Source organism: Phasianus colchicus, chromosome 2, assembly GCF_987193195.1.
Source record: "Phasianus colchicus chromosome 2, bPhaCol1.hap1.1, whole genome shotgun sequence".
Classification (NCBI taxonomy): domain Eukaryota; kingdom Metazoa; phylum Chordata; class Aves; order Galliformes; family Phasianidae; genus Phasianus; species Phasianus colchicus.
Genome location: NC_143437.1, coordinates 66,716,085 through 66,742,666, shown reverse-complemented (window position 1 = coordinate 66,742,666; position 26,582 = coordinate 66,716,085). Strand labels below are relative to the sequence as shown.

The 26,582-nt window shown below is 40.3% G+C and overlaps 2 protein-coding genes across 11 annotated transcripts in view; one reads left to right on the top strand and one right to left on the bottom strand.

Annotated features, from left to right (window-relative positions):
- The window catches only part of SESN1 (sestrin 1), a 73,345-nt gene extending 69,663 nt beyond the window's left edge, over positions 1 to 3,682 (bottom strand). The window contains exon 1 of one of the 2 annotated variants that reach the window (XM_031610826.2): positions 3,375 to 3,682. In XM_031610826.2, coding sequence (XP_031466686.1) covers positions 3,375 to 3,638 — 264 coding nt within the window. In that variant the 5' untranslated portion in view covers positions 3,639 to 3,682. The remainder of the gene's footprint in view (positions 1 to 3,374) is intronic. The other variant, XM_031610827.2, reaches the window with a different exon arrangement.
- Positions 3,683 to 4,038: 356 nt separating this feature from the next.
- Positions 4,039 to 26,038, top strand: CEP57L1 (centrosomal protein 57 like 1). Of its 9 annotated transcripts, none has more exons than XM_090135907.1 (12): positions 4,275 to 4,322; positions 5,479 to 5,622; positions 15,624 to 15,768; positions 17,471 to 17,650; positions 18,235 to 18,356; positions 18,790 to 18,894; positions 19,206 to 19,283; positions 21,008 to 21,106; positions 21,856 to 21,933; positions 22,038 to 22,255; positions 23,560 to 23,704; positions 25,791 to 26,038. In XM_090135907.1, exons 2-12 carry the CDS (start codon positions 5,620 to 5,622, stop codon positions 26,013 to 26,015), a joined length of 1,398 nt encoding a protein of 465 aa, XP_089992033.1. In that variant the 5' UTR covers positions 4,275 to 4,322; positions 5,479 to 5,619; the 3' UTR covers positions 26,016 to 26,038. The 9 variants fall into 9 exon arrangements, with proteins under 9 accessions (XP_031466690.2, XP_031466691.2, XP_089992035.1 ...); XM_090135908.1 differs by lacking the exon at positions 4,275 to 4,322 and adding an exon at positions 4,324 to 4,340; XM_031610830.2 differs by lacking the exons at positions 4,275 to 4,322; positions 5,479 to 5,622 and adding an exon at positions 4,039 to 4,244.
- Positions 26,039 to 26,582: the final 544 nt, after the last annotated feature.

Sequence of the window (26,582 nt, the reverse complement as noted above, 5' to 3'; positions counted from 1 at the left end):
CAATGTCCTTTCTCATTACTAATATGCCCTTTCAATGAAAGTGCTTAGTGCAATAAGGTTATTTCTCAAAGAAGTTGAGACCAGTTTTATACACCAAATTCTGAATTTTAACAATCGTGCATCAATACCTCCCTATTGCTTTTCAACCCCATGCTGCTATGCAGACATCTGGTGAAACAAGCCACTATTCTGCAGGAGCAAGATGCTATAAATACATGCAAAATACTGTATATGCAGGAAGTCATCAAAAAGCTGTGATATATCTGGGGGTTTAATCTCAAAAACCACTTGTCAAGTATTTGTAAATATAAAAGCATTTAAAGTCAAACTTTTCAGTTGCTTAAAACTGCAATTGAAATAATTTGAAATTACTTTAAAAGTTGGGTAAAAGTGACTTTATCAGCTTTATATCATTAATAAATGCAAGAACATGTGAATTAGAATAATGGGGGCCAACATGCTGCTACTTTCCCCTCCATGGAAGCATTCAAGGCCAGGCTAGATGGGGCTTTGAGCAACCTGGTCTAAAGGGAGGTGTTCCTGCCTATAGCAGGAGGGTTGGAACTAGGTGATTTAAAGGTCCCATCCAGTCAAAACCATTCTATGATTCATCCTATGATTCTATTTTCTTGGCAATAATTCTTGCAAAAACAACTTGTCTCATCAGAATGAGTAATTAGATGCATTCTCTTACACTAAAAACCTGTTGCTATATATGCACATAGTTAGGCAGCACCTATACTAAAGAACTCACCATGCTCCATGCAAGCCAGAGAAATAGGATTTAGTTTTAAGCAATTATTAATCTCCTATAGAAACAATGTTATGATCAGAAACAAGGAAGAAAGCTGCACACTTAGGATTCCACCATACTTCAGAGTGATTTTTCTCCAGGAAAAAAAAAAAAAAAAGACCTTAACAAAGGCAGACTCAGAGGATGCCAAACTAGGATCCTAAGAAGGAATCATGCTGACACAGCCTGTTGTCAAGCCTGCAGCTCACACTAGCCATATCCTACCAGCTTGCGCCAGAGAGAAATCCACACAAAGACAGCAGCATAACTGCTCATGGATAAATATTTAGTGCCCAACAGGCAAAAAGGCCATAGCCCCAGAAAGAAATACGGCACAAGGCCACATGAAAAATTCAGATCTCTGACTTCCTCACTGATCTGTCCTAGATGTGGGGCAGACGGATGAAGAAAGCAAAATTCCCAAGTCTACATTTAAACAAATCCAGTTTGGGCTCAGACTACAAGTCTGACACAGAGTGTCCCACATGAGGAGGGTGGCACTGGTTCACAAGAGAACCTTTGGGTTCAGAGTTGCCTCATCCTGTCCTGGGCTCTTTGTCCTTTGCAACTTAGTACACAATTGGGTGTAGCAAAATGATACGTACCACTGTGGACTTATTATTATTTTTTTAGTATCCCAACACAGAGAGGTTACATAATTCAAGTGACTCCTCAAACTAATGACACTTCTGAATAGGATTGCACGTTTTATTAAGCTATTTAACCTTTAGAATCAGCACTGAAAGTTCTACAGGGTAATTATATTTAATTTAATAGTTCCCTTATCTGATATCCTCATTGCAGGGATTTGAGTAAAATTCCCCTTGGCCACGAAGGCAATAGAAAGCCATTTTGTACCCACAGTAGTCTGCAGCATCCAAAATGGAATATGTGGACTGGATTATTTCTTCCACAAATGCAGATTTGAAGAGTAAAATAAACATTTACATTTCAGAGTTCAACCGCAAGAACTAGAGCCTGCCACTCTGTAATCATACTTAATTCTTCTTTTAGATCTTCTCCCAAGAAGAAAAATAACAGCAGCAGCTTCTGAAGGCTTTATCAAAGCAATGCTGTATTTGATTTTATTTTCTTAACCTGATCGAAAACCTTCACTGCAACTTGTGTATATGCAATTGGTTTTGTATCCATGTACCTATTTTGATGGCCATGGGATTTGGACTTATGCTTTCTGTATGGAGAAGCAGTGGACTTGATTGTTTACTGGAATTATTTGGCCCTCTAGACAAGCTTGAAAGAACTTTCTAATCAAGACTTGTAGTTGAACATGCCAAGAACTTGACACTGACACAACTGAAATAGAGTCATCAGATCACATAGTCTGACCTCCAAAATTTAGGATAGAGATTGTCATGTATTGATTAGACTGATAAATAGTGCCTAATAAAAGCAGGTCTTCCTTTTGCAGTCTGTTCCAGTGCCTCATAGTGTCCTCACTGGGAATGGACCACCGTTCTTCCCATTTGAATCTTTAACAGGGAAGACACCGATGGAAAGGTGCCAGACAGAGCTTCCAACTTAATAAACAAGGTTTTATCATGGGTTTCTGTTGTTGTTGAAGAGAAGCATCATAAATGCCAAGCCTTTCCCATACGTATGACACACATGTATTTACAGCTCTTACTGGTCAAATTCGCCTTGAGAAAATGCCCCATATAGTCTAACCTACAGAAGGTTCAGTAAGTTCAAGTTTGATTTACTGTACAGCACACTACTGAGAAGTTCCGCAACTTAAAACAGAGCCTATCACCCTGAGTAATCCAAAGCTAGAATTGCTTTGAACCAGTTCAAAGTAGGACAGAGCAAACCACAGAACTACATGCAAGTTCATTCAAAAATAAAGAGAAATAAATAAACATTTCTCTTCCCTAAATTCCCCTATATTTAGTCTGTTAACGTGCAGGGAGAAAAAGCACAATAGTGGGAATCGGGGAACTAACTCTAGGCACGGCTCTATGTATGTGCTGTGAGTAAAAGAAACACCTTAATTTCCTCTTCCTACTCTACAGTATTTTTAGCAGTACTGCTGCACCCCTGCGATGGAAGCCTCAGCTTCAGGACTTTTGCAAAAAAAAAAACCTGAGGTGAGCAAGAGAATTGCAGCGTCAGTAACTATAATTAAGCTGTAACAGGAGAAGAGTACAAAGTAACACTTCTATTTGTTAGCTCAGGCGGTCACTGGGTAAATCTCGCATTGGCTGGGCTGTCTCCGAGCTGGAAAGGAGTTTGGATCTCACTGATTTCAATGGACGGAGAAAAAAAAGAAAAGAAACAGAAAAAGAAAAAAAAGAAAGAATTTTGACAGCTTCTGTTTAAACAGCTTTAAAGCCGACACAGCTATTAAAAGCTCAGAAACTTCCAATATTGATATACAACTTTAATTGGCAACCTCGAACGCTTACCCCCCAGCCCTTCCTGAGTTTGCACGAAGCAACCCGGCACTACCCCAGCAACGCAGACCCGAAGCAGAGCACTAAAGCTGTCAGTTCAGCCCTTCTCCCGGCCGCCCCCGCCCAGCACTCACCCCTCACAGTTCCCCCCCTTCCACCGCGGCGCCCACCTGCACGCTGCTCAGAATGGCCTCGCTCCTCTCCCTCACGTCTCGGAAGGGACAGCGCTTGGACAGCATCAGGAGGCGGACCAGCGCCTCGCTCAACCCGTCCCGGGCGGCGGCAGCGGGCAGCCCGCCGGCAGCGCGCCCGGGAGCGACGCTCCGGCTGCGGCGAAGCACGGCTTGCCCGACGTTGTCCAGCGCGGCGGCGCGGGTGGCGGCGTCGCGGCTGCAGAGCCCGTCCCAGCGCAGCTCGCCCTCCCGCTCCTCCATAGGGCCGGGGCGCGGCGCCTCCTCGCCGCCGCCTCAGCAGCCCCGGCGCGGCCGCCCCATGGCGGAGCCGCGCGGCCGCGGGCAGCCGGCCCGCCCCCCCGAGAAAACGAGCCCAGAGCCGGCGGCCCGCGCCGCATGAGGGGAGGGCGGGCGCTCCCTCGGCCCCGCCGACCGCGAGCCCGGTCGCTTGGGCTTCGCCTCAGCCGGCGGGGAGCGGGGCGGCCACCACCCCGCGGCGCCGGCGGCTCCTCCTCCCCGCCGCGGGCATGGAGAAGAGGGGAGGGTACGGTCCCGGCCCTGCCTCTCCCCCCGGGCCCCGGCGCGGGGCGGCCCCCTCAGCCCGCCCCACCGTGCTCGAGCAGGGCCGGGCCGCCGCAGCGCGCCTCCCCCTCCCCCCGGAGCACCCCTCGCCCACGGGTGGCCCCGCCCCCGAGCACGGGGAGGACGTGACGGACGTCCCTAGCGGCCAATCGCCTTCCAGCGCTCCCAGCCGGCGGACCGATGGAGGCGAGGAGCGGCAGAGCCTGCAGGGAGGGCTGGGATGCGTAGTCCGGCTGCGGGGCGGCCCCGCGGCGCTGAGCGGGACGGAACTACGCGTCCCAGGAGGTAACGCGACGCCCGGTGGGGCGGGAGCGGCTGGGGCGGGATGGAGCCCGGCTCGCAGCGGGGCGTTGGTGAGAACCGGTGAGGGAGAAGTCATAGGTGACCGAGAGTCTTCTCTTGCCTTTGTTTTGGTTTATTTTTTCTGCCACCTCAGGTTTTTCTAAAGAGAGACTTGGCATCAGCCCGGAGTAAAATAATTAAAAGAGCTCTGGCGTTAGGTTTTACTAAAGAAACGTGCATTGGCAGACGTACGAAACGCTTATCAGATGGGCACCTCGCGAGGAGCCTTTGGTGTAGCCTGCGTGAGCGTATCAGCAGAGGGGAGGAAAAACAGCCCTTGCAAATGAAGTACAGTGACCTTCTAAACTTGACCGTAAAATGAAAACAGTCCCTGGGATATTCCCATCGAACAGCCACTGCAGGGCTGTTATCCAGGCCCGGTGCCGGGTGGGCTGGTTCTGCTGATCCCTGGCATGCAGGCTCCTTCCTTCCTTTCTGCAGGAAACAAGCATTTTTTGGGAGATTTGAGTTCCATTTCAGCCAAGTCAGCTCCCTGCTCTGAGCCAGGCCCGGCATGGTGCATGGTGCTGGGGCTGACAGAGAGCGGGAACAGTGCAGGCCAGGGCAGGGCAAAGTCAACAAGATGTGAGCTGTGTGACCTGGCCCAGTTATTTCACACTTCTCACAATTCAAATCCCAAACTCAAAGCTGCAGCTGAGCACAGGATCAGCCACCTGCACACTGCAGAGGGACCGAAGGATCCAGCCAGAGGTCCAGGAGCCACGCTTGGGTTGCTCACAGTTACCAGCTGCCAGCAGCTCCTTCACTGACAGTCTGGCTTCTTTAGCTGGCATTCTTTTCACCCTGGCACAACTTCTCCACAGCTTGCAAAAGGAGCATCATTCTGTCACTACCTGCAGCTCTCAAGGCAGACCAATCTCTTTTTTTTCCTTTTCCTCCTACAAAAGCCTTCTGCAGCGAGGCTGCTGCCATTGCTCATAGTGTGTGCAGGCCTGGGCTGTGCCACACAGCTGCTTCCTCTAGGCCTTTGGCACCTATGTGAACAAAATATCTACCAAAGTCATCACTACCTGTTATACATGCGAGTCTTTGCTTCTCTGAGCACTCAGGGCCTCCACCCATCATAAATGGTGGTTTCAATGAAAATAGCACTGCCAATGCCTTTTAAGTTTTCTTTTTTTTCTTCTTCTTTTTTTTTTTTTTTTTTTTTAATTAGCTCCCACTTCAGCTTCCTGTCCTGTTCTGTTGCCACTCGTTATGGTCTCCCAGCTTTCCTGTGCACAGGCATGTCACGAATGCTTGCTTTATTTCCATCTAGATCTTGATCTGCAGAGGTTGGATCTGTGTCGTTTTTCCCATGGTAAGCTTGTACTTGCTAGATGTCTCAGACAATGCCTACATACATAAGAGATCAATAAGGCAAAATAAAATCAAAGCTGAAGCATTGCTGTCAGAAGTTAGTACAGCTCATATTCCCACACTGACTGCTAAGATTGATTGAAAGTCACAGCACTGCCTTTTATCTTTTAGAAGTTGTTTTTTCCACTGACTGCAAATGAACTCTGGCTACAGGAAACAGATTGTGAAACTGGCTCCAAGGCCTAAACTTCAAATTTCAGCTCTTTGTTTGATAGACTTTAATGTAGCGCTTTGGTAATGGAGATGAAGGTGGCTTTATTTTTTCCAGACCAAATCTCTGTGGTTTTCCGATACTGGGTCAAGCTTCTGTATTCACTGCAAGACACTGTGGAAATCAAGGTCAAAGGCTATAAGCAGAATTAATCAGAGCCTGAAGTTAGGGGAATGTGTTTGTTTGATTCGTGTGCTCTCTGGCTGAAGTTAATATGCTTGTTTTTGATCCCTAAAGAACGGATAAGAGAAAGGCAGAATTATGAAGGAAACAATCTGGCAACTCATCCAGAATTAGACCATTTGAGTTTTTAAAATGATAAGCTGAAGTAAAATTTGTGGCTGTTTTAAATCTCGGTATTTCCTTCCTTGATTGTTTATCAACTTCCCTCTATTTTAATTACACACAGACTTCTATAGCTATATGCGAATTATATCCAACTGCAGAAATAGAAAAAGATCTGAACTATATTTTGTTTACTTTTTTTTCTTAGCAGTTTCTACATGTCACAAAATAGTACTTTGCTGCAATGTCTATTTATTCAAGTACTGCAGAAATAGTATTATTAACACAGTAAAACTTGTGTAACTCAGAGAGAACTGCTTTTTAAATTAGACTCCTTCAAATGCTTTCCTTTACATCCATTTTCACTGAGGCTTATTTAACTCTGATTAGTAAATACTTAGTATGAGATCTCTTTGTTCTACAAGTCCTGTTTACTAGAGAGGCACCAGAAGACCAGGGGGTATTCTGGCACTGTCTTTGAGGTGAGGCCCAAGCTATCCGGGCAGGCTGGCCTCACTGATGAAACAATGTATGATGTGGGAGAAAATGTGGCCTCATTCTACTTCTGAGCAGTGCTTGTAGATCTACAGTGTGTTCTCGCCTGATGTGCGTTGTGCTGGAACCAAACTCTGCCAGCCTGCATCTGCAGTGGACAGCAGTACAGCAGGGGTGGGGAAGTGAGCCATCACTTCTTAGGAGGCCAAATCCTACTGGTAGAGAGACTGTGCTGAAGCCTGTGTTGCCTTGAGAAGAGTTTAGCTCTCATTAACCAGAACTACAGACCATGCAAAGTCATGTTGTATTTTGCCAACTTGCTGACTGTTTGCCATGTAACCGTATGAATGCAGCCTGAAAGACTGAGGGTTAGACTTCAGAACTAGAAATTCCACTCCAACTAACTCCATTAGTCTGTTTCTGGATAGAAATGTCCAGATTTGCACCACGCTGTGTATCATGATACCTATCTGCTCTTTGTGCCCACCTGTGGTCTGGGTAGCAGTTAAAGCAGCTCTGAGCGCGGTCTGACTGCAAAGTTCTCTGAGCCTAGCAGACTCACTCCAGTAAGGTCAGGTTCTTTTGTCAATAGCCACTGCTGGTTTTGCTGCCCGTCTGCATTTGACAGAATGCTCACCTTCAGTGATGAGAGAAACAGCTTTCAGTTCGGGGGGATTTATGTCAACACCTGGTAGCTCCAGGGAGAGTGTCCTAGGTACTCAGAAGAACTACAAACAGAAGGGAAGCATTCATCCCCTCATCACTCGAAATTGTGTCCCTGTCAGAGAAGATGGCAAACATGTGGCATTGGTGTGGAAGAGAAGGAAGGGGGCACAGGGAGGGAGTGTGGTGTTGTAGCCATAGGTGCTGACCTAGAAGAGGTGATCCCTGGTGGTTGTTCCCGGGCCAGTTCTGTTTTTTTATCCAGGGACTGTTTACTATAAAAATATAAAAATAAACCCAGGACTCTCTTCCAGTGGTTAAGCTAGAGGAGAAGATGCATCCTTGTTTTACTTTGTCTTTTGCGTCAGCTGCCTTCTCCTTGCCCTATACTCTTCTGTGCTTGTCTGAACAGGGTCATAACTTCAAACGAAAAGGTGGTGACTCCCTGCTTCCTTCCTGCTCTTCCTCTTCCTAGTCTACCATGGTGGTCAGGGATGCGATATGAATGCTTCCCAGGAAAGCCATTAAACTCCCACTTCCTGGCCAGTGCTCTAACTGCTGGGCAACAGCATAGAGAAGTTGGACACTGCTTCCTCCAGCTATGCTTTAAAAGAAAATGAATGCTGCTTATTGGGAATTTTTTATTTGCTGACAGCCAAATAGGACTTTCAAACACCTTTGGGCTGTGCAGTTACACAGACTTTGGTATTTTCCAGTAATAACACAAAGAAAAATGCTCTGGCTAGCAGCCATTTGAAATGAAGACACAGACCAGAGAGGCTACAGGGACTCTTTATTCATTGTTTTAAAGAGCAGATTTTGGCATTCATCACTAGAAGAGGGCTCCAAATTCTGAGTCCCAAGAGGAGAAAGGTGCCAAGCACCAGGGTGTGACTTCACACACATTCACGTTCATAGCATTTCCCTGCAACAGCTCTTATGAGCTCCCCTGCTGAGTATACTGCTTGTTTTGGCCTTAAAACTGCACCTTCTTTACATGCAGGGAGTGTAAGCCAGTCATAACCAAACACAGGATTCAGCCCTGAGGCTGAAAGGCTAGGTATCTGATACATCAATCCTATATCAGTCCTATCCCTCTGTGATTTACTAAGGTCATGTAGAACACCAGAAATTTGTCATGTCCATAGAGATCCACAATTGCATTCTAAGTTGCATTGCAGCCAGAAATGGCAGTAGGTGAAAAGAGGGGAAATGTCTCTTAATTTATAGTCAGTTTAAGTAAGCTTTATATGTGCAACATTGTGCAGGATTTTGGAGCATCTGACTCAGATTTTTCCTGCATCGCTGAAGTGCAAAAATATCAGTTATGTGACACAAGTGTCCTGCTGGATAGCTCTGAATGTTGTAAGTTTTCCCAGACAACTCAGGACAGAAGTAGTTACACACCATTTTTGAATTTCTGAGTACTTATTATGCCATTCTATATACAAACTCTATTTTACATTGATACTTAGAGTATTACATCTACTCAGGATGCACAATGTAGATGTATTGGAGTTGCTATGCATATCCTAAGTCATGTAAGTAGATAATGTCATTTAAAATTGATCTTAAGCATAATGGATCTCAGAAAGAAGGTTGAGGAGTTGTTCTTATACTCAAATCTGCTTGCTGTTTTTCTGCATCTTTAAAACAACTGTTGGTGACAAAAGATAACTTTGAGAGTTATTTCTTGCCAGGAGGGAAACATACTTTCCTTGTTAACATCTTTTTTTTTTTTTTTTTCCCCATTCTTAGGTTGCCTACTGTACAAATGGAGAATAGAATAGAATTCTTGTTCCCTGCCAGGTACCCAGTTATCAGCAGCACAGGAGTGTATGAAAAAAAGTAGGGGTGGCAGTATGTAAAAGGAGACAAATCCTATGAACAATTAATCTCTTTGTGTTTCTCAGCTCATCCCTGTCATGATGTTCTAGTTATCTGGCTAAAAATCTACCCCCTATCTCTTCTCCATAGTAGGCTGAAGGATGGGTGGATGAAGATATTTTCCTGAATAAAACATACTGGTAATGGTGGGGACACAATCAGTCTGTTCTATCTACCTAGAGGGCAAGTTGCAACATTCAGAAGCATCTTTCAATGATCCCATTAAATGTTTGAGATGTAAAAGGTGAAAATTATCACACAGTAAAAGGTGTTTTCTGTGAATGAGTCAGTATCTAGAGCAGCTATCCCCTGCCTTATTATATTTCTTCATTATAATTGTCATTTTGACCCACATATACATTTACCCCACCCTACCCTAATATGTCTTTTTTTTTTTTTTTTTTTTTTTTTGCACTTGCCTTTCTAATCTCTAATAATTCTGCCTCTACACAGATACATAGTCTTCTATACTGGAGACAGTTTCCCCTGAAAACCTTCCTCTTACACAACAGCCAAGTCGTCTTCTTTTGAATCAAGGGTAAATACACAGAGTCCATAATTTCCTCCTGCCTTCCTTTGTTGTCTGAAGAGCTGCTTTCAATCTAATGAGTAAAAAAGTGGATTTTGGCAAGGTAAAGTGAAGTGACCAATCTTAGCAAACTATATATGGAAGACAGTGTGTGGCATCAGCAGCAGAAAATAATAGTGGGTAGAAAAAATAATTTTTTGCATTTGTCATGGACACTTCTGAGGAGAGCACCATCAGTTTCTTCATCAGTCAAGTGTACTAAAAGCAATCGCTATCTGTTGGAAATGGATCCTATGTATGAAAGGAAGAAACTAAAATAGTTATTCCTTTGTGGAAGAAAACATCTTTTTAACTTTCTAAAACAAGCCAGAGTTTAAGGCTAGAAGAGGGGGTGGGAGAATAAGAAGTCCAAAGGGAGAATAGCAAAGAACAAAGGTATAAGATGCATAAGATACAAGGAAAGAGAGGAAGTGAGGGAGAAAAAGCAACTGTAGCATGGGGGTGGATGAAAGGAGAAGATAACAGAAACCAAATTACTAGGGAATTGAGGAAGTGTACTAGTGACCATTGATAATATTCACTTTTGTGTTTGAAGTTTACTACAAAAAGGTTGTATTTAATTACTTTGGACTGATTAAAGGCATGGAAATGTAATTGCTTTGATAACACTCTGTTCCAGGCCACATGTTTTCATGCTAACGTATCAGCTGTTATTTGATAGGAACTTGCAGTCTTGTTCCTCTGAACGTTAAGTTCAGTTATCATCTGCACGTACAGATTAAAGCAGTTCACACAAGCTCAACTTCCCCACAGAGGTATGATATCATCATGTACATATGACCAAAGGCCCGTTTTAATGAGGGTTTGGGTCTCCTGTATAGACTAAGAAAACAGCAAAGCTCATTATGACATTAACACAAGATTGTTTCACATACTCTCAGGTTAGAACCTTTGCCTTAAAAAAAGAAAATGTCTCAAAAAAGCTCTATTTTTTTCCTCACCTTGTTATTTATTTACTTGTTGGCCCAAAGTACATTTTCTTGATTCCTCTTTTTTGTTCTCTTTTATCTTGAGCAAACAAGAACTGGAGAAATAGCAGTATGGATGTTTAGCGGGACTGACCCAATGGAATTTTGTTCATTAAAGTACTAGGTTTTACAGTGCTTTACAGTACACAGTGTCATGAGAAAACAGTGTAATTTCTTTTCTTCCAAGACCAAAAAAAGATACTGTATGAAAGTTCTGCATGAGACTTGAAGTTCAGGAATGGATAGGTTTTGGTACAGAAGTCTCAAAGAAAAAATTGGGCACCAGGCCTTTATGTATCAAGTGCCAAGACTTTCCGTTTCTTCACAAACAAGAATACAACAGCTCCCATGGATTTACCTGGGTCAGCTTTTCAAAAAAAATCACACACTGCCAACAGGTTCCTTAATTATTCTAACAAATTTTAGTTGCTGGTTCTGAACTCATTTTAAGTGAGGCTTGAGTGAAGTTAAAGACAGGTTGAAATGCTGTATCGATTCAGTTAGCTTTTCCCTTCCCATTAGTTTTGCAGCTGTCACCATAGCATTTCCAACTTGTTTAGATCAAAGCAGGCACATGAGTACCAGTTCCTTAGATACAGCCTGAACAGGGTCATGTGTTTCGAACTGATTAAAGTGGCTGTGTCAGGATGCTAGACACTGGGTGTTCCCAAAACAACAATGCACTTTGCCTGCAACTTTATTTATTTATTTCGGTCAGTGGAAAAGCTGTTCTTTGTCTGTCAGGAATGAGGCTGAAAGAGCGTTGCGACACAGCCAGTACAGCTGATAGAGTTTTTTTCCTGGTTCTTGAAGGAAAGCAAAAGGAGAAAAAAATACACTAATTTGAATTGTGTCATGACAATGGCCTCTAACATAACCTTTTGCCAACAATACTTGGCTCAAATAGACAAGGCAGCAGCCAGCATTTGGGGATTTTCTTGGTATAGCCTATGTTAGGGCAGTTTTTTTTAGCATTTCTCTTAGAATGTGTCAGGTAAACAGAGAATCGTTCTTTAGTTCATCTAAGCCTTTGTTTTCCATTAAGGAAAAAGCATTATGAATTGTGCATGCCAGTAGGTCAGGTCAAAAGGTAGTTATCTTTGTATTTCTTTCCATATTTGTTCCATTTTTTTCCCCCTCTTTGAATCTGTTCTGACAGCATCACTTTTCCTTAGCTGTAAAAAATTACTCTTATGGCAATTTGAATAAGCCAGGACCTCTCTCTCAGAAAGATTACAAGTGCTGGAGAACTTAGTGGCATCCCTTACATTGTCACATTATTCCTGCAGTATATATCTTAGTGTATTCCTGCAATGTATATCTATGTTAGGCCAGTATTATTTCTTGGGCCTGTTACAATTCACTCCTAAAATGCTTTTTCGTGTGCTGCTCTGTGCACGTGGCATAATTGTGTATGTGGCAAAACATTTTTGGACTTCAGTAGAAATTTTTTAGAAAATAATTTAATGCCAAAAATTGAAGGGCAGAATGGAGAGGAGGGGAGAAGAGTAAGGAAATCATAACTGGTCTTTCTGTAACATTTGTCCACATACTTACTTGGGCAAGATAGCAGTAACTAAAATTCCAAATTATTTATACAGCAGCCTAATCCAGTACTCTGGGATTCAATGCAGGCCATATTCAGCAAAAATAAATATAGATAGTGTAATGATAAATCACATTAGTGCTTGGATGACCATGAGAAAAATGGTCATCTGTTTGTAACAAACTTCAACTTGTTTGCCCTCTTCTGGGGTATGAAAGTTGAAGGGAATAAGGGCATGATCACCCTCCAGCAACCTTTATGCAAGCTCACTGCTGCCTGCAAGCTGACAGCTTACATCCAAACGTATTTTGGGTACTTAATTATTTTCTCATAAGCTTCTTGTTTTAGTGGGCTGAAAATGTTCACTCTGTTTGCTGTATCACTGGTGTAAATGACTTGGTCCTTGTCTTGGTCCATGTCCTCGTCTGAGGCCTGAAGCACTGTAGATATTGCACCTGAGTAGAATGGGTATTATAATCTATATTTACCTCCTAAGATATTGAAGGGCTTGTCTACACTAGAGCACCTCTTCTGAAGCAGTTATGTTGGTAGAGCCTCCAGATGCTATAACAACCATTCCCTCAAGCTACTTTATCCTCTGCGTCTGAGAAGCTGTGGTGAAACAAGCCATCCATAACTATGTCCACAGCAGGGGTTCTGCAAACATCACTGTCTCAGTTGTGCAGTGTTACCTTCCTTCACAGCCATTGCTGAGTCCCTGCTCTTAGAAGTGGCTTGGGGAGCTCTCACAGCCAGTGCTGCCCCAAGGTGGGCATTACTCTCTGCTGTGCTGGTGAAATGGTGGACGTGCATGCTGAAGCCCACACAGGATTGGCTAGGTCACTATCACTGGGCTGCTGAGCTGGCCTCATTCCTTTCACTTTCCTCCTTCTTCACCTGCCAAACTAAAAGGTATTGTTTTCTTCCCTTTTTCCCAAATAGGTCCCCCCACCTTTGTGTTACTGGGCTTGACTAGAATTTCTCAAATTTTCTGGTGCTTTATTCCCTCCTTCTCTTGTTTGTTTTGCTTTGGATCACTGCCCTTCCTACAACCGCCTGCATACCCATCTCCTTGGAAACAGCAGAAGTTGTTTATGGGAAGGCAATAAGGAAACTAATTGATTTGTAGCAGCTGCAGACTTGTGAGAAAGCATGGTCCCTTCCAGGGAAGGATGGCAACTCGTGAAGAAGCAAGCTTTCAGCTGTGCTGACTGCTGAAGGGTCAGATGGTATAGACAAAAGTAGTCTTCTTATACTTCTGTTTCCAGATTGTGTTCCACTGTTAGCAGCAACAGCAGGAAGTTTGTTGTGTGTGTGTGTGTACATGCACATTTTTATGGACCTTTTTTGTTAGTCTTTTTCATCACCAGTGTGATTGGTGGTTGAGAAGCAATGGAAGGGTAAGTGTTGCTTATTTTGTACTCTGTGCCATTATAGGTACTTTGTGAAAAATCATGTTGGTACCCCACACCATGCCAGGCCGGTTTTACCCATGGCCACCAGGTGGGACCTCCTGCCTATGAGGACAGCATGCCCCCATGGGCCAGCCACCAAGCCCCGAGAGGCAGCTGCATGGGCTCACTGCAGGCAGCCAGCACAAGATGGCTGTGGGCCACCCAGGGAACTTTCTGGAAAAGGCCAGAGGTGCACGGGTCGCTGCTAGGGTGGACAAGGGGGTCTGTGCTGGTGCTGGGTGGACCACAGTGAAATGCAGTATATGCCCCAGGGGTGCTAGCATGCAAAAGCAGCAGAGTCTGGGAGGCACGAAGTCAAGCAAGCCCTGGCAAAGAGATGCTGATATTAATGCATCTGTGATGACAGTCTGGGGGAGAATGAAAGTGTTTCCATGTACCTCTTGCATGTCTTGAAGAGGTGGTGTGGATGGATGTGGATTTTTTTTTCTATTTTGTGTGTATTCTGAAACAGTACTGAAAGAGCTGTTAGTGGAAAACTGTTCCTTCATTGAAAACTTTCTTCTCTACTCTGTAGGAATGAATTTTCCTAGGGTGTGCTTTTCATATCTTCTGGTTTTTGTTAGGATTTCTTCCTTCTGTTACTAGATACCTTCTTTTTATCACTTTTGGGGAATCAGCACCTATGAATATCTGTGCATGAGGAGGAAGCCCTCTCTTTGGAGCTCTTACAAGAAGCACGTCCTGGGGAGCAGATAGCACCACTGCTGCTCTGTCAGAAGAATTTGCCATGTTTTAAACTTGAGCGGTACCATAGTTGTTGTATCACTCAGCCTTCACATAAGCTGCTTTTCCAGCTACTGAAGCTGTGCACAATCTTCATTTTTTTTTTAATTTTAGATTTATCAAGTGAGGTGCTTGGTTCGGTGCCTAGTTTGGTAGGTAACCATGATGTGCTTAAAACTTGCTGTGACTTCCTTCTCTTGGCATTGTGTTTATACTTCCAACTACTTGCAAGACCTGGTAAGAGCTTTCAGAAGTGAATGACTCTTTCTACTTTAAATTTGTGAATTGATAGGACCTTTATTAAAGGGCAACAAAATTTGTACTTCAATGAAAGCATTTGTACAATATTGGAATTGATTTCTGCCGTTCCTAAGTAGAATTAGTAGATGAGTAGAAGAGCAAAGAACACAAAAGAAAAGCTAATTTTTAATGTATCAGTAAGTCCAAACATATTAAAGATGGAAAAAAAAATAATTTTTTTTCCACCTTTTCTCTTCAGGTGACCTATAGCCTATGCTTGGTTGTCATAGCATTCCCAATGTAAACAAAATGAGGCTTGAATGACTTGTCATAGAGTACATACGGACTGATCTCAAAGGGTCTGCTTTCCTAGAGCTTATACTATACAAGGCACTTTGTGCAAGTTTCCTTGTCCATGTCTTGAGTATCAAGGAAAGCTACTGTTTGACAAAGCATGAGAAGACTTCAAACGTGCTGATAAAATAAAGAATGTGAAAGGCTAGATAGGAAAGGGAATTAATACATAAGTTTAATAATGGTGAGAATGCTCATAATAATCATGAGAAGGTCACATGTTAACTATCCTTTTGTTATTTCAACACTCTATGTCAAAAGCCATGTCTTTATTACATAATAAAGCCGTATGTTAAAAAAAACAACGAACTATGACACTATTACAATGTACCGGAACAATAAGGAGGCTGTACAAACAGACTGTAAAACTTGCAATGCTTGCTCTGCAGAGACCACTGAATGACATATGCTAACTTCTGTAAAATAGATGCTATAAAAATGTGCCTTGAAAACTGTTACATAGTTCATTAAAGAGCTAAAGTCATTATATAGCTCTCTTTTTGCAGGCTATGGATTCTGAATCAAAGGACAGCTTAATAGGAAGCTTTCTTCAGCCTCCAGCTAAAATGATTCCTGCACCCTTTGTTTGTGGAGAACCAAAGAAGTTGGCAGCTGCTGGTGACGATGGGCCTTCTATCTGCTATAACCAAGGTAAGCCCCAAAGTGGTCTTTTTAATTGTTCATTGTGAAATCTCTTGAGCAAAGTCTCCATTTTGTTTTATCCAGTTCAACGACTTGCTGCAATTATCAGTTAGTAAGACAGGATGTATATGTGTCCAGAGGGAGTAGTCTCCCTGAAGTCGTACATCTGGAATGGGAACTGCTGCAAGTCTTCTGACATCCTTATAAACTTTGGCTTTGAAAATTGTTTAACTTAAAGATCGTCAGACTTCCTCTAAAAGCAAAGGAGAAGACTTCAAACTCAACAGAAGCTGTTCATGCTTTAAATCCAGCAAAAAAAAGACATGACAGTAGTCTGACTTGAAATTGGCTTTGTGCTGCATTATTCATCTCTTTCTAGCTTTAAATCACTTCTAAGCTTTTTTGTGTGGTATGATGTATTGGAAGAACTTAAGAATAAAACAGTAAGATAACTTACTCAGGTAAGTTATCAGCATATTTGTCTATGTGAAACATGAATCCACTATGATTATCTTGTGCCTTAATCAGTGATTACTCTCTGGAGCTCAGGGACAAATGCTTGGTGGTTTAAGTTGTCCAAATTGCGAAGCAAATCACAAGTTTACTGTACTTGGATTTTATTTAATGTAAAACTTTGCAATGTTGCACAGACGTAGTCAATGTGTATGTCATCATTGTTCTTTATTTTGTGGCTTCCCCATATGAAGAATAGTTTATTACAGAATTCACATAATATCATATATAGAGTTTGGACTATTTGGATCAAGACATTCAGCTTAATATTGTGTAGCTAAATGTTTAAACGAGGAAATGTTTGGTATTGTGACAGGAAGATGCAAGAAGTGGCCCTTTCTGCTCTCTGGGACCTGTTATTTATTTGCTTATCTTAATTACACTATGTGAAGCTTCTTGGAGTTTTATGGAGCTATTTTTATGGGGTTATCCAACATTTGCTAGGTATTCCTATACGAAGAGAGTTGGTTTAATGAAAATGACAAGGCTTGTGAAATGTCCAACAAGAAGCTGAACTTGTTAGATAATGTGTCTTAAACTTAAAGCTTCTTGGAGAGCTAGTAAGCAGTTGTAAGTTATTTTCAGAATTTTAACTCTGGAATTGATTTGAGGCTAAAAGCAAAATCTCTGTGGGTTTGTTTTGTTGTTGTTGTTTTTTAATGTTAAATACAAGAAACGAGACAGATAAATCATCCATTTTTGAAACAATAATGTTTTTAAAATGCATCTTCTGTTAAAATGTCCCATTGTATCTGATTTCCCCCCCCCCCCCCGCCTGGAGTCTTTTTTTTTTTTTTTTTAAATCTTTCCACACCAGTTGCATTGCTCCAAAACTTGGATACCTAACTTAGATACCTGTGTTCCCTGCTCCTCTGTAAACAGATATTAACAGGTCTGAGTCCCAGGTTTTGCTGTACTTGATTTGCCATGATTTCTTCATGCTTGCCAACATTTTGACTGAAAATAGCTTAATAGCTTTGCTATTCTGTTCTTTTTTCTCCACCTATGCAGTAAACATGTTTACTTTCTCGTAGGTATATTCTGAGTGTGTAATTGTATGGTTGGAGAATGTCATTCCTTTTAGACCTGATCATAGAAGGAAAAGCTAGGTAGTAGTTTTCCATTTGAAGCGTTTTATAAAAATAGTATGAGGAACTGTGTTACAAGAGCTCAGTGTAACTGATGCTTTATTTTCTAGCTGTGGTGGCAGCCCTGAGAACTCTACAAGAAAAGATCCACCATCTAGAGCTGGGGAGGTCACATGCTGAGGAGAATCTGTGCAGCCTTTCTGTAGCAGCTGCTCAGTATAAGAAGGCCTTAGAGCATGAGTCTTTCAAAAATGACACAGCACATCACAAACTGATGCAACAGAGGAAAGGTATTTCTCCGAGTGATAAGGTGTAGCCACACCAACTCAAAGACTGCATAATCCAGGGAGTGTTTGTTTTGACAAACAGCTAATTAATTTAATGCAACCTCCTTTTTTTTTTTTTTTTTTTTTTCCTTCAGAGCTGTGGATGGACAGAAGTCTGATAATTGTGGATAAAGTTTAGATTTTTTTTTTTTACACATTTTAACCAGATATTGTATAACTCATAAGACTGTTTTAAAGATAAACAGATTTCAGGTGGTGTGTTTAACTCCTACAATAAGCTAGCATCTGCTTACTTGTATAACACTGCTAACTTGAGAAAAGTAAGTTGAAGGGAATAAACTAGATTCTGCTGATATAAATCAATGTAACAGCAGAACTCACACCTTTGGAATTCATATTAGAGACTGTCTCTGGAAAAGCATCTTGATTCTCTTGTCATATACAACATGCATTTAACCACATGACTTGTTCAGACTAACAAAACTTTTCTTGTCTCTTTTGAAGATAGAGAATTCCTCAGAGAGATGACAAACTAGTTAAACATACAACCCCCATTGCCGTACTGAGTGTCTTGCTTCTCTTTGTAGATTTAAGTGTGCAGTTAAATGCAGCACAGTCCCGCTGCTCCCTGCTGGAGAAACAGCTGGATTACATGAGGAAAATGGTTGAGAGTGCAGTATTGGAAAATAAAATGATTTTAGAACAACAGGTGAAGCCCTTTAACATACTAACAAAGTAGTAATATAGTTAAAAATATAAAAATTTATTCCTCATTTTTCCTCAGCTCTGTGTAGTGTGACAGATAGCAAACGGAAGCAATTTTCTGTCTGGCTGGTTATTGACAACGATTCAATGCATTGTATGAAAAGACTCCCTAGATATTACTCCAAATGAGTAAAACCATGCTAATACTTGCACATTTGATAGACAAAAAGACTGCTGGAAATGTAAGTCTTCTTTGTCTGCCTGGTATTTTTCATCACTTCGCAATTTTAAAAATATGAAATTTAAATTAGTTAAACACCTTTACTGTAGTGTGTGGGTTTTTGTTTTTGTGTGTGTGTGTGAGGTTTTTTCAGTCTGAAATAATTTTAGTCAGTTGCCAGCTTTACTCTGGCTTATGTTTTCTGACCCATTTTCAGAAAGAGAAAAATCAGAACCAGATGGAACTGCATGCAAAACTTGAAAAACTTGAAGTGCTAGAAAAAGAGTGTCTTAAGCTTACTGCTACTCAGAGAATTGTAGAGGTAAATAAACATAGAATTAGTCTGAAAGTCATTCATTTGATATGAATTATGTGGCATACTGTTAATAGTGCAAACTTTTGCAAAAGTTTTCTCTGCTGAAGCTGAGATCACCAAATACACCTGAGTGAATGCTTGGCTTCCTTGGCTTCATTTACATAAATTGGTTTTTGTTTTTTTTTTTTTCCTCCATTCTGGGCCTTAAAAATTCCATCAGTCCTATTTTATCCCACATTACAATTACAAGCTACTACAGGTTTCTGAATTCAGTGAGAAACTGAAGTGTGACTAAGCTTTCTTGCTTTCAAATTCAGGACAAAATCGAACATTTAGAAGAAAAGCTTTGTAAAGAAGAGCATCAGTACAGGCTAATACAAGACAAAGCTGCTCAGGTAGACTGAAACAGTTTTATTTGATCTCGTTTTTTGTTACTGAAGGAAGCTATTCTCTCTTTCCAAGATACCTTTTTAATAACATTTACATTCTACATGTTTAAATCCCAGAGTACTGACTCCTGGAAAACTCCTGGAGTACTAACTAGACTAGTCATAAATTACATGAGGGAAAATTTAATGTGTTGTGTTTCTTGATCAGGAAAGATTCTGCTTCTTTTTGTGTTAATGAGAATTCATCAGCATTAAGGCTGCAGTCAGTGATCTAGGTAGAGTATTAATTTCTAGAGAAACTGCAAATGAATCAGATAACCTCATTTTAACATAACTAAAAGATTGTCATGTAAGAACCCCCATACCTCAAGTAAGGTTGGTCGTTCTCTTTGTATTCCTTTTTGTTAAGATTTGCTGAAATTGAATGTAATGAATGTAATGTTGGAAAAGTCTTTAATGGTGATACACTGTTTATTAAGGGAGAGTTTGTATAATTAGTTGTTCTGTGAAATCAGTCAGGTTGTTGGGCCATCACCCATTTCAGAGAGGAATATTTGCCAAAGCAAGCAAATTCAAAGAAACAAAGGAGCAAAGTAGATTCAAGTATTCTAAACCTTCATCGAGAGGTAGCAACCGTTTTGAAAGAGTTGTTTGTGGTTGCGTTCCCCAGAGTGGGGGGTGCAAAGCTGATGAAGAATTTTGGAACAATGCAGCCGTAAGTGAAGCTGAAAGCTTAAATTAATTAATAATTGGAGGCAATTTTATATCTCTTTCAAGGTCAGTTGGCTTTCATCAGTCCAGGAACCTTGCAGTAGGTAGCCCAGATATCTGATCACCTCCAGAATACAGCAGACTGGCACAGTTGAAAACCTGCAATACTGGAGGAGTTTCTTTCTTAAACTGCCGCTTCTGCTGAAAAGCAGAAAGCCAGCCATGAAGACTTTATCTTCTGAGTAACATTAAGAATAACTCTCCCAGAGCAAATAATCTGACCTTAGCAGTAGTATAAACATTTGTTCAAGAAGGGAGTTTAGCACAATGAATTAATTGGGTCTTAAACTACTGTTCGTCCCACCTTGATTCACTGTAGATCAGTTTAGGTCTGTTGGATCTGAGTTTGGTAACACAGGGTGTGGCACAGCTGATTCAACTTCCTTTTGATGACAGAAAAATCAGAGTAATCTCAGTGCAGTGATGAACTTCCAGCATTGTTTAGCCGGAACTGCTGTGCATGCCAAAACAAATTTCTTGTCCCTTTGGATTGGGAATGGCTATTATCCTGTTTATCGTGGGCCTTTATATCAACTTTGAACTTCAGAGTAATGTGTATGTTGTCCAGCAGGCTTGACCTCTATGTTACACAGATGGATTCAGTTCTTTCTGTGTCCACGCTATAAGATCCCAATGTTCACATTTTTTGGATTTTATGATCAGATCCTTAGCAAGCAGCAGGACTGTTTTATTTCAATTACTGGGTGTCATAGTGGAAAAGCACACCTACTGCAGCAGGATGTGAAAATGGAAACTTGTTAGACAGTTATGTCTGATGCCATACCATCCCAGTAAACTGTTCAGTTTTTAAGCATTGGTTATGCCTTCCAAGCAGAATAGTTAATAGTGCCCTTAAATGGCTCTCATTCATGTGTGAAAGAAAGAATTAATTAGACTGTGTGATTTCAGACTTCTAATGTTGTATTAAATAATCGCTTTCTTTTTGTTTATGCACACAGCTTCAGACTGAATTTGAGATAAACAGAATTTTGATGTCTTTGGATTCATCTGAAAGTGAACTTAAAAAGAGAAGCAAGGAAAAAAAAAGCCCTAAGAAGGTAACATGAAGTTTTTTATTATCACAGTTTTGCTGATAGCATCTGACTCACATAGAGATTGGAATTTGTGAAAAATGGTAATGTAAGAGTCACTTGATTTGTCTGCTGCACTTTATTCAGTTTCCAAAATGAATAACAGTGCTCAATACCTCCATTTTTTTCTTCTTCTTTTTAATTTTTTTTGCTTTTGGTAACTAAAAGTGGGCCAGAGCTGGCAGTACCTCACTGGAAAATGTTCCGTACTACCATGACAACAACCTTTGTTACAGTTTTCCTGTCCTCCTCTATGTCCTGCCTTATCTGCTTTTTAGTTTATCTGGCAAAATTAGCTTCCAAAGTAATTTTAAAGTAGGCCATCCTAAGATGGCACATTTTAGAGGGATTGTTGAAATCTAGAGAATTTTGCAACAAATGTTACAGGTCAGCCAAAATTTTGTAACTCTAGTTTTGCTTAAGTAAGCAAAGCTCAATGTTTTTTAATGTCTGTCTAATTGCCAACGTATCTGCTAAGTGAATCTGGAAGATAATTTACTTATCTCAGCTGTTATTGTTTGAAAATCCTATTCCTTCTATGTACAGTAGGGAAATAGGGAAATGTTTTTAAAAAAAAAAAAACATGAGAGAAGCTGAGCTGATGCACTTCACAGCTTCTTTATTTGAATTTTTGTTATTCTACAAAACAAAAAAAGATTGCACTGTTGATTCAGCACACTGAAATTTCTTCTCTTTCTTTTTCTGTTTTATGGCAGAAAAATCCTATAATGAAGGAAATTCATCTTCCACAATTTCATGTACAGGCAGGTGTGCTACCTTTTGTGGTTGGGAAGGTGAGTGAAACCAAAAATTCTTGCTAAATTGGCATCTACCATTTCAGTTTCTTTGCTGTAATTGTTAAACATGTTTGTAGACAAATTACTCATTCTTCTTTAAGTCTGTCAGCTCCAGCCATTCTCTTAGTGCAAATGTACAAAGTGTGTTGCATATTATGAAGCATCGCAATCCACGTATCTCATCACAAAGACAAATTCAAAATAGATCTGGAATTTCAGGACAAACAACTCTTTCAAAATCTGTATCCTCATCATCTACTGTCACCAGAAGACTTTCTGACCTTCTGTTGGGAATACAAGAGCTGAACCAAATGAGCTTGTGAGTAGTCATCCTCTGTATTATGAGTAAAATTGACCTCAGCAATAGCCCTGTGAAGCTATGGATGTACTATACTCAAACATACCAAATATAGAACTACATGTGAGAATTTCCTGAGCAAACCTAGCTGGTAGGATTTTTCTCATTCAAAAACTTCTTTTCGTCCTGATGTTTAACTGATCTTGTAAGTGAGCAAAATACTCTTTAGTTGTGTTTGTTTTCCTGTACTTATCTACCACTGTCACAAACACAGCAAATAAAAAAATCTTCCAGGCCTGGGATTTTTAGAAATTTGAAATATACTCTGAGATCTATGAAGTATACCAAGAATGTTCTCCTGTACAATACTTTAAGAGGGTTGTGAAACATTACCTTCCTGCCAGAAAATGAGCGGAGTGTGGGAAAAGCCAATGTTCTAAATGGGACTGTATGTATCTTTCTTGCCATACAAATTTTATTTTAACACAAGCTTGTAGAATTGTGGGCTAAAGCTATGCAGCTGGTCATAGTAGACGTCAGCATGATGAGCTGTGGTTTGAACAGAGGAGGACATGTTGATTAAACCAGTTTGGATGTTGACACTGGTTTGAAACATTTGATGTGGCAACATTTAAACTGGCAACCAATCTCTTCTTCAAAAAATAATGGTTGGTTTAATCATAGCAGTTCAAGGACAGGAATATTTTTCTTTGCAGCAACAACCAGTTGTCCCTGTTGAAGTGTCAAGAACCAACAGTTAGTCAGAAGTTAGAAAAAAAGCTTTGAGCTGTGGAAAAAGATTACCTAACAGAGCCTATGCTTTCAATTTGTTCAAATGTCCAGGTATCAAGCGAGTCTAAAGCATTGATTTTAATTAAGCTGATTAATGTAATTAAGCAACACAATTTGCTGCTGATCTTTTTGAGGAGAATATTTCAATTTGAATAGTCTGGCAGGAAAACTAACTTGAATTACTAATTTAAAAAAACACTTTTTTTTTACAGTAAAAAGTCTGCACTAAATTGGGCAAGAACTTCATAGCTGCTGTTGTCCTCTGTTTACTTTCCAAATTCTATCAGCTACAAATCTGAAATGAGAATCAGAGCCCCTGGAAAAAAAAAAAGAAAAAAAAGAAAAAAGAACACCCTCTTTTCTAGAGTGAATATATTCCAGATGAATGTGTATTGTGTAAGGGAGTAAATAATGCTAAATTGCTGTACTCTAGACAGAACAGCTGGCAATTCATGCAATACAGTGAAACTATTGGAGGAAATCCTAGAGGCTATATCATGAATACATAACTGTGCCATTTTTGTTTTTAACAGTGAACATCAAGTACTTCTGAAGGAGATCCAGGAGACTCAGGACTCCAAAATTCGTGAAGATCTAGAACAGAGGCTGAATTCCCTTGTAAAACAAATGGACAGTAAAGGAGAACAAATATCCAAGTTAAAAAAACACGAGAAAAACGTAAGAAAAAAATGTAAACTGTCCAGAAAGCCACATTCTTGTTAAATAGCTCTATCTTTTGTTGTCAGTAACAAGAATGCCACTGAAGTGCTTAAGCTAGGATGTTTCAGTATGGGTGATTAAAGTTAGGTTGCTAACTCAGTGTTCTTATACTTGCAATTCCTCCTCTAGATCATAAAATGGTGCTTAGAGCTGGCAGCTAGATATGGACACCAGTGAGAAAACTTCCTGTCCTGTGGCAGTTCTGCAGTATAGAGCAGAGTTGCTCAGTCTGTCACTGTCACTCCCTGTATTAAGACAGGCTGTTGAGATTTCATTCCTTTGTGCCCTCTCTATCTGGGGAATGAGAAAATAGAAGCTATAATTCCTGTACAGACAGGCTTGAATGTCTTGTATTTTACTGAAATATTGAAGTTTGTTATAAACCAAATAGTTTACTGACTGCAACTTCTCTCAAAAATCATAGCCAGACAAGTCCTTTCGTTTTTTTTAACCCTTTATCTATACATATTCTGTCAGTATTTTCTGTAGAGACATAAACAACAACTACATGCCCATAGAAAATCACACTTCTGTAGATGAGCTGCTCAACCTGCTTGTAGCAATTTGCTTCTGAACAAAATAAAAAATGCAACCCATAATTCTGTCAGATATTTTTCTGTTCTTTCATCTTATTTTGTAGGATAAATAGGCTCCCATAAGAGCTTTACTTCTACAGGAAACAAAACAGAACTCAGTGTGAGACCTTGTGGAAGGGGAAAATATTTAATTTAAATGCAACCAACTTCATTCATATTCATTTTTTGATAGATTTTAGTCGCTTAAACTTTTAATTATCCTATATACTTACAAATACACTTATATCAAAGTCTTGTCAGGGTTGCATTTAAGGAAAGTGGACTCTTGAGTCCTTGCTGACTCTCCTGGCAATGTCTACTGATGTATGGATAAATATCTAACGTTCTTGAGAAGCCAGCACTTATGGTGTTACTCTTTGCCTTAGAACCTTGGTAACATTATGAACCTCAGAAAATGGACAACAGCACCTTTACTTCTTCATTTTGCATATCTTTATGGCTAAAGTCTGCCTTCATTTGGGGATGATGGGAAGAAGAATGGTACATTTCATGTGGTGCAACCCTGTTGTTGAGTGTTTGAGAGTGTAGATCTTTTGCTGGCAAGTTGTCTGTGCTGTGGCGCAGCCTTATCAGAGCACATGCCTTACAGTCATTATGTAAATAGCACATTCTTCATGCTTGTCTGTTTGATTATCATCCATCATACCCTAGTTATCAATACAGGCCACTCCTGTAACCTCTGGTATCTATTGTTTTTTTGGCTTTTTTTTTTTTTTTTTTTTTTTGGTGCTTTCATGGACAGAATTTCAGACAGATCAATCTTAATATTTCTGGTACATATTTCTGCACTTAGAACCTGTTATGTTAAAAATACTGTAGTCATCTCAGTGTTTCCCACTTAATAATATACTTTAAAATGCAATTAAAATTATTTTTTTTAGAAATGGATAAATAACCCAAATTGGTGTATGGAATGTTTCCAGCTTAATTTTATCTTAAGGAGAGAGATTTTCATGCCAAATGCAAGTCAAAGCTTTATATTTGACATCTAAAAAATATTCTATAGCAATCAACCATATTTATTATGTTTCTTGACTTTGTTGTGAGGCTTCAAAGTAAACGATCAGGTATGGTGATTCATAATAAGCTGTATAGGTTTTATAGCTTCTTTGTTGTTCTTACACTGGTACAATCTGAAAAGGGAGACCATTGTAAATATAAATGGGTTACAGATGATGTTCAGGCTCTTTCAAGCATTTTTACTTCATGGAGTAACAGAGTTCAGCAGTCTTTTCAGTGTGGATGAGGTCAGTTTTCTATAATGTTTTCTGTGTGGGCAAAGTCAGTTTTCTGTAAAACTTTTAGTTTCACTAAGACAACTATATGCAAGATTAGTAAGTTTTAATGATTTTTAAAAGTTTTTTGGATGTCTTCAGTTTGGAATTTGGTAGAAATTTGGTAAGCAGTAGAAAGTGGGTAATGTTCTAATTAGTAATCTTTCTTTGTAGGTGCAGAAATTAAAGCGAAAGACTCAGAAATTGAAGAAAGAGGCAGCTCGTGTCAAACCAAAATATGATAACCAAAAGGATGCAAAGGAGATTACAGGCACTGTAAGGGAAAGTATGTCCAAATCTCATGCTTGGCAGAAAAGCAGAAGCTCCCTTCAGCTGCTAAAAAATGTGCAGAAGCTTCAGTCAACACTGGAAAAAGACGACATTGTGTGGGAACAATAATTCTAAAAGTTTCTGAAGTTGTCTGACAGCTAGTAAATTTTGAATTTCAAAAATATTTTTAAAATATAATTTAATTTAAATTTTAAATTTAAAAATAAAAATAAAAATAAATATAGCATTTCTCATTCTAAACTGTCTAATAACTGGTAGTTCAGTTTGTTCACCTCTCTTAACTTTCATGTAGCATAGCTATAATTCCAGTACACTGAATTGTAATGAAATGTTTCAACAGATTAATTAAATGCTTATTAATTAACTTGTCAAATAAGCCCATACCCTTCTTAGGCTTAAAATAATATGCGATCTTTGGTGTCCTACTCTTCACCATCTCTGTCAAGAAGATTTTTTGAAGATTCTGTGACACAAAACATTCTTGTCTCTAAATTGGAGAGACATGGATTTGACAGATGGATCACCCAGCCGATAAAGAATTGGCTGAATGATCATACTCAGAGTCGTAATCAACAGTTTTATGTCCAGGTCTGGACCAGTGGCATTCCTCAAGGATCAGTACTGGGACAGGTGCTTTTTAACATCGTTATTGATGATGTGGTCAGTGGGATTGGG

What these genes read in the sequence shown, in the direction of transcription:
- CEP57L1 (XM_090135906.1), top strand. Translation starts at nt 14,686, where the DNA reads ATGATGTGCTTAAAACTTGCTGTGACTTCCTTCTCTTGGCATTGTGTT. An exon ending in CCAACTACTTGCAAGACCTG is followed by an intron (nt 14,761 to 15,623) that starts GTAAGAGCTTTC and finishes CTCTTTTTGCAG; the next exon opens with GCTATGGATTCTGAATCAAA. An exon ending in AAATGATTTTAGAACAACAG is followed by an intron (nt 18,357 to 18,789) that starts GTGAAGCCCTTT and finishes ACCCATTTTCAG; the next exon opens with AAAGAGAAAAATCAGAACCA.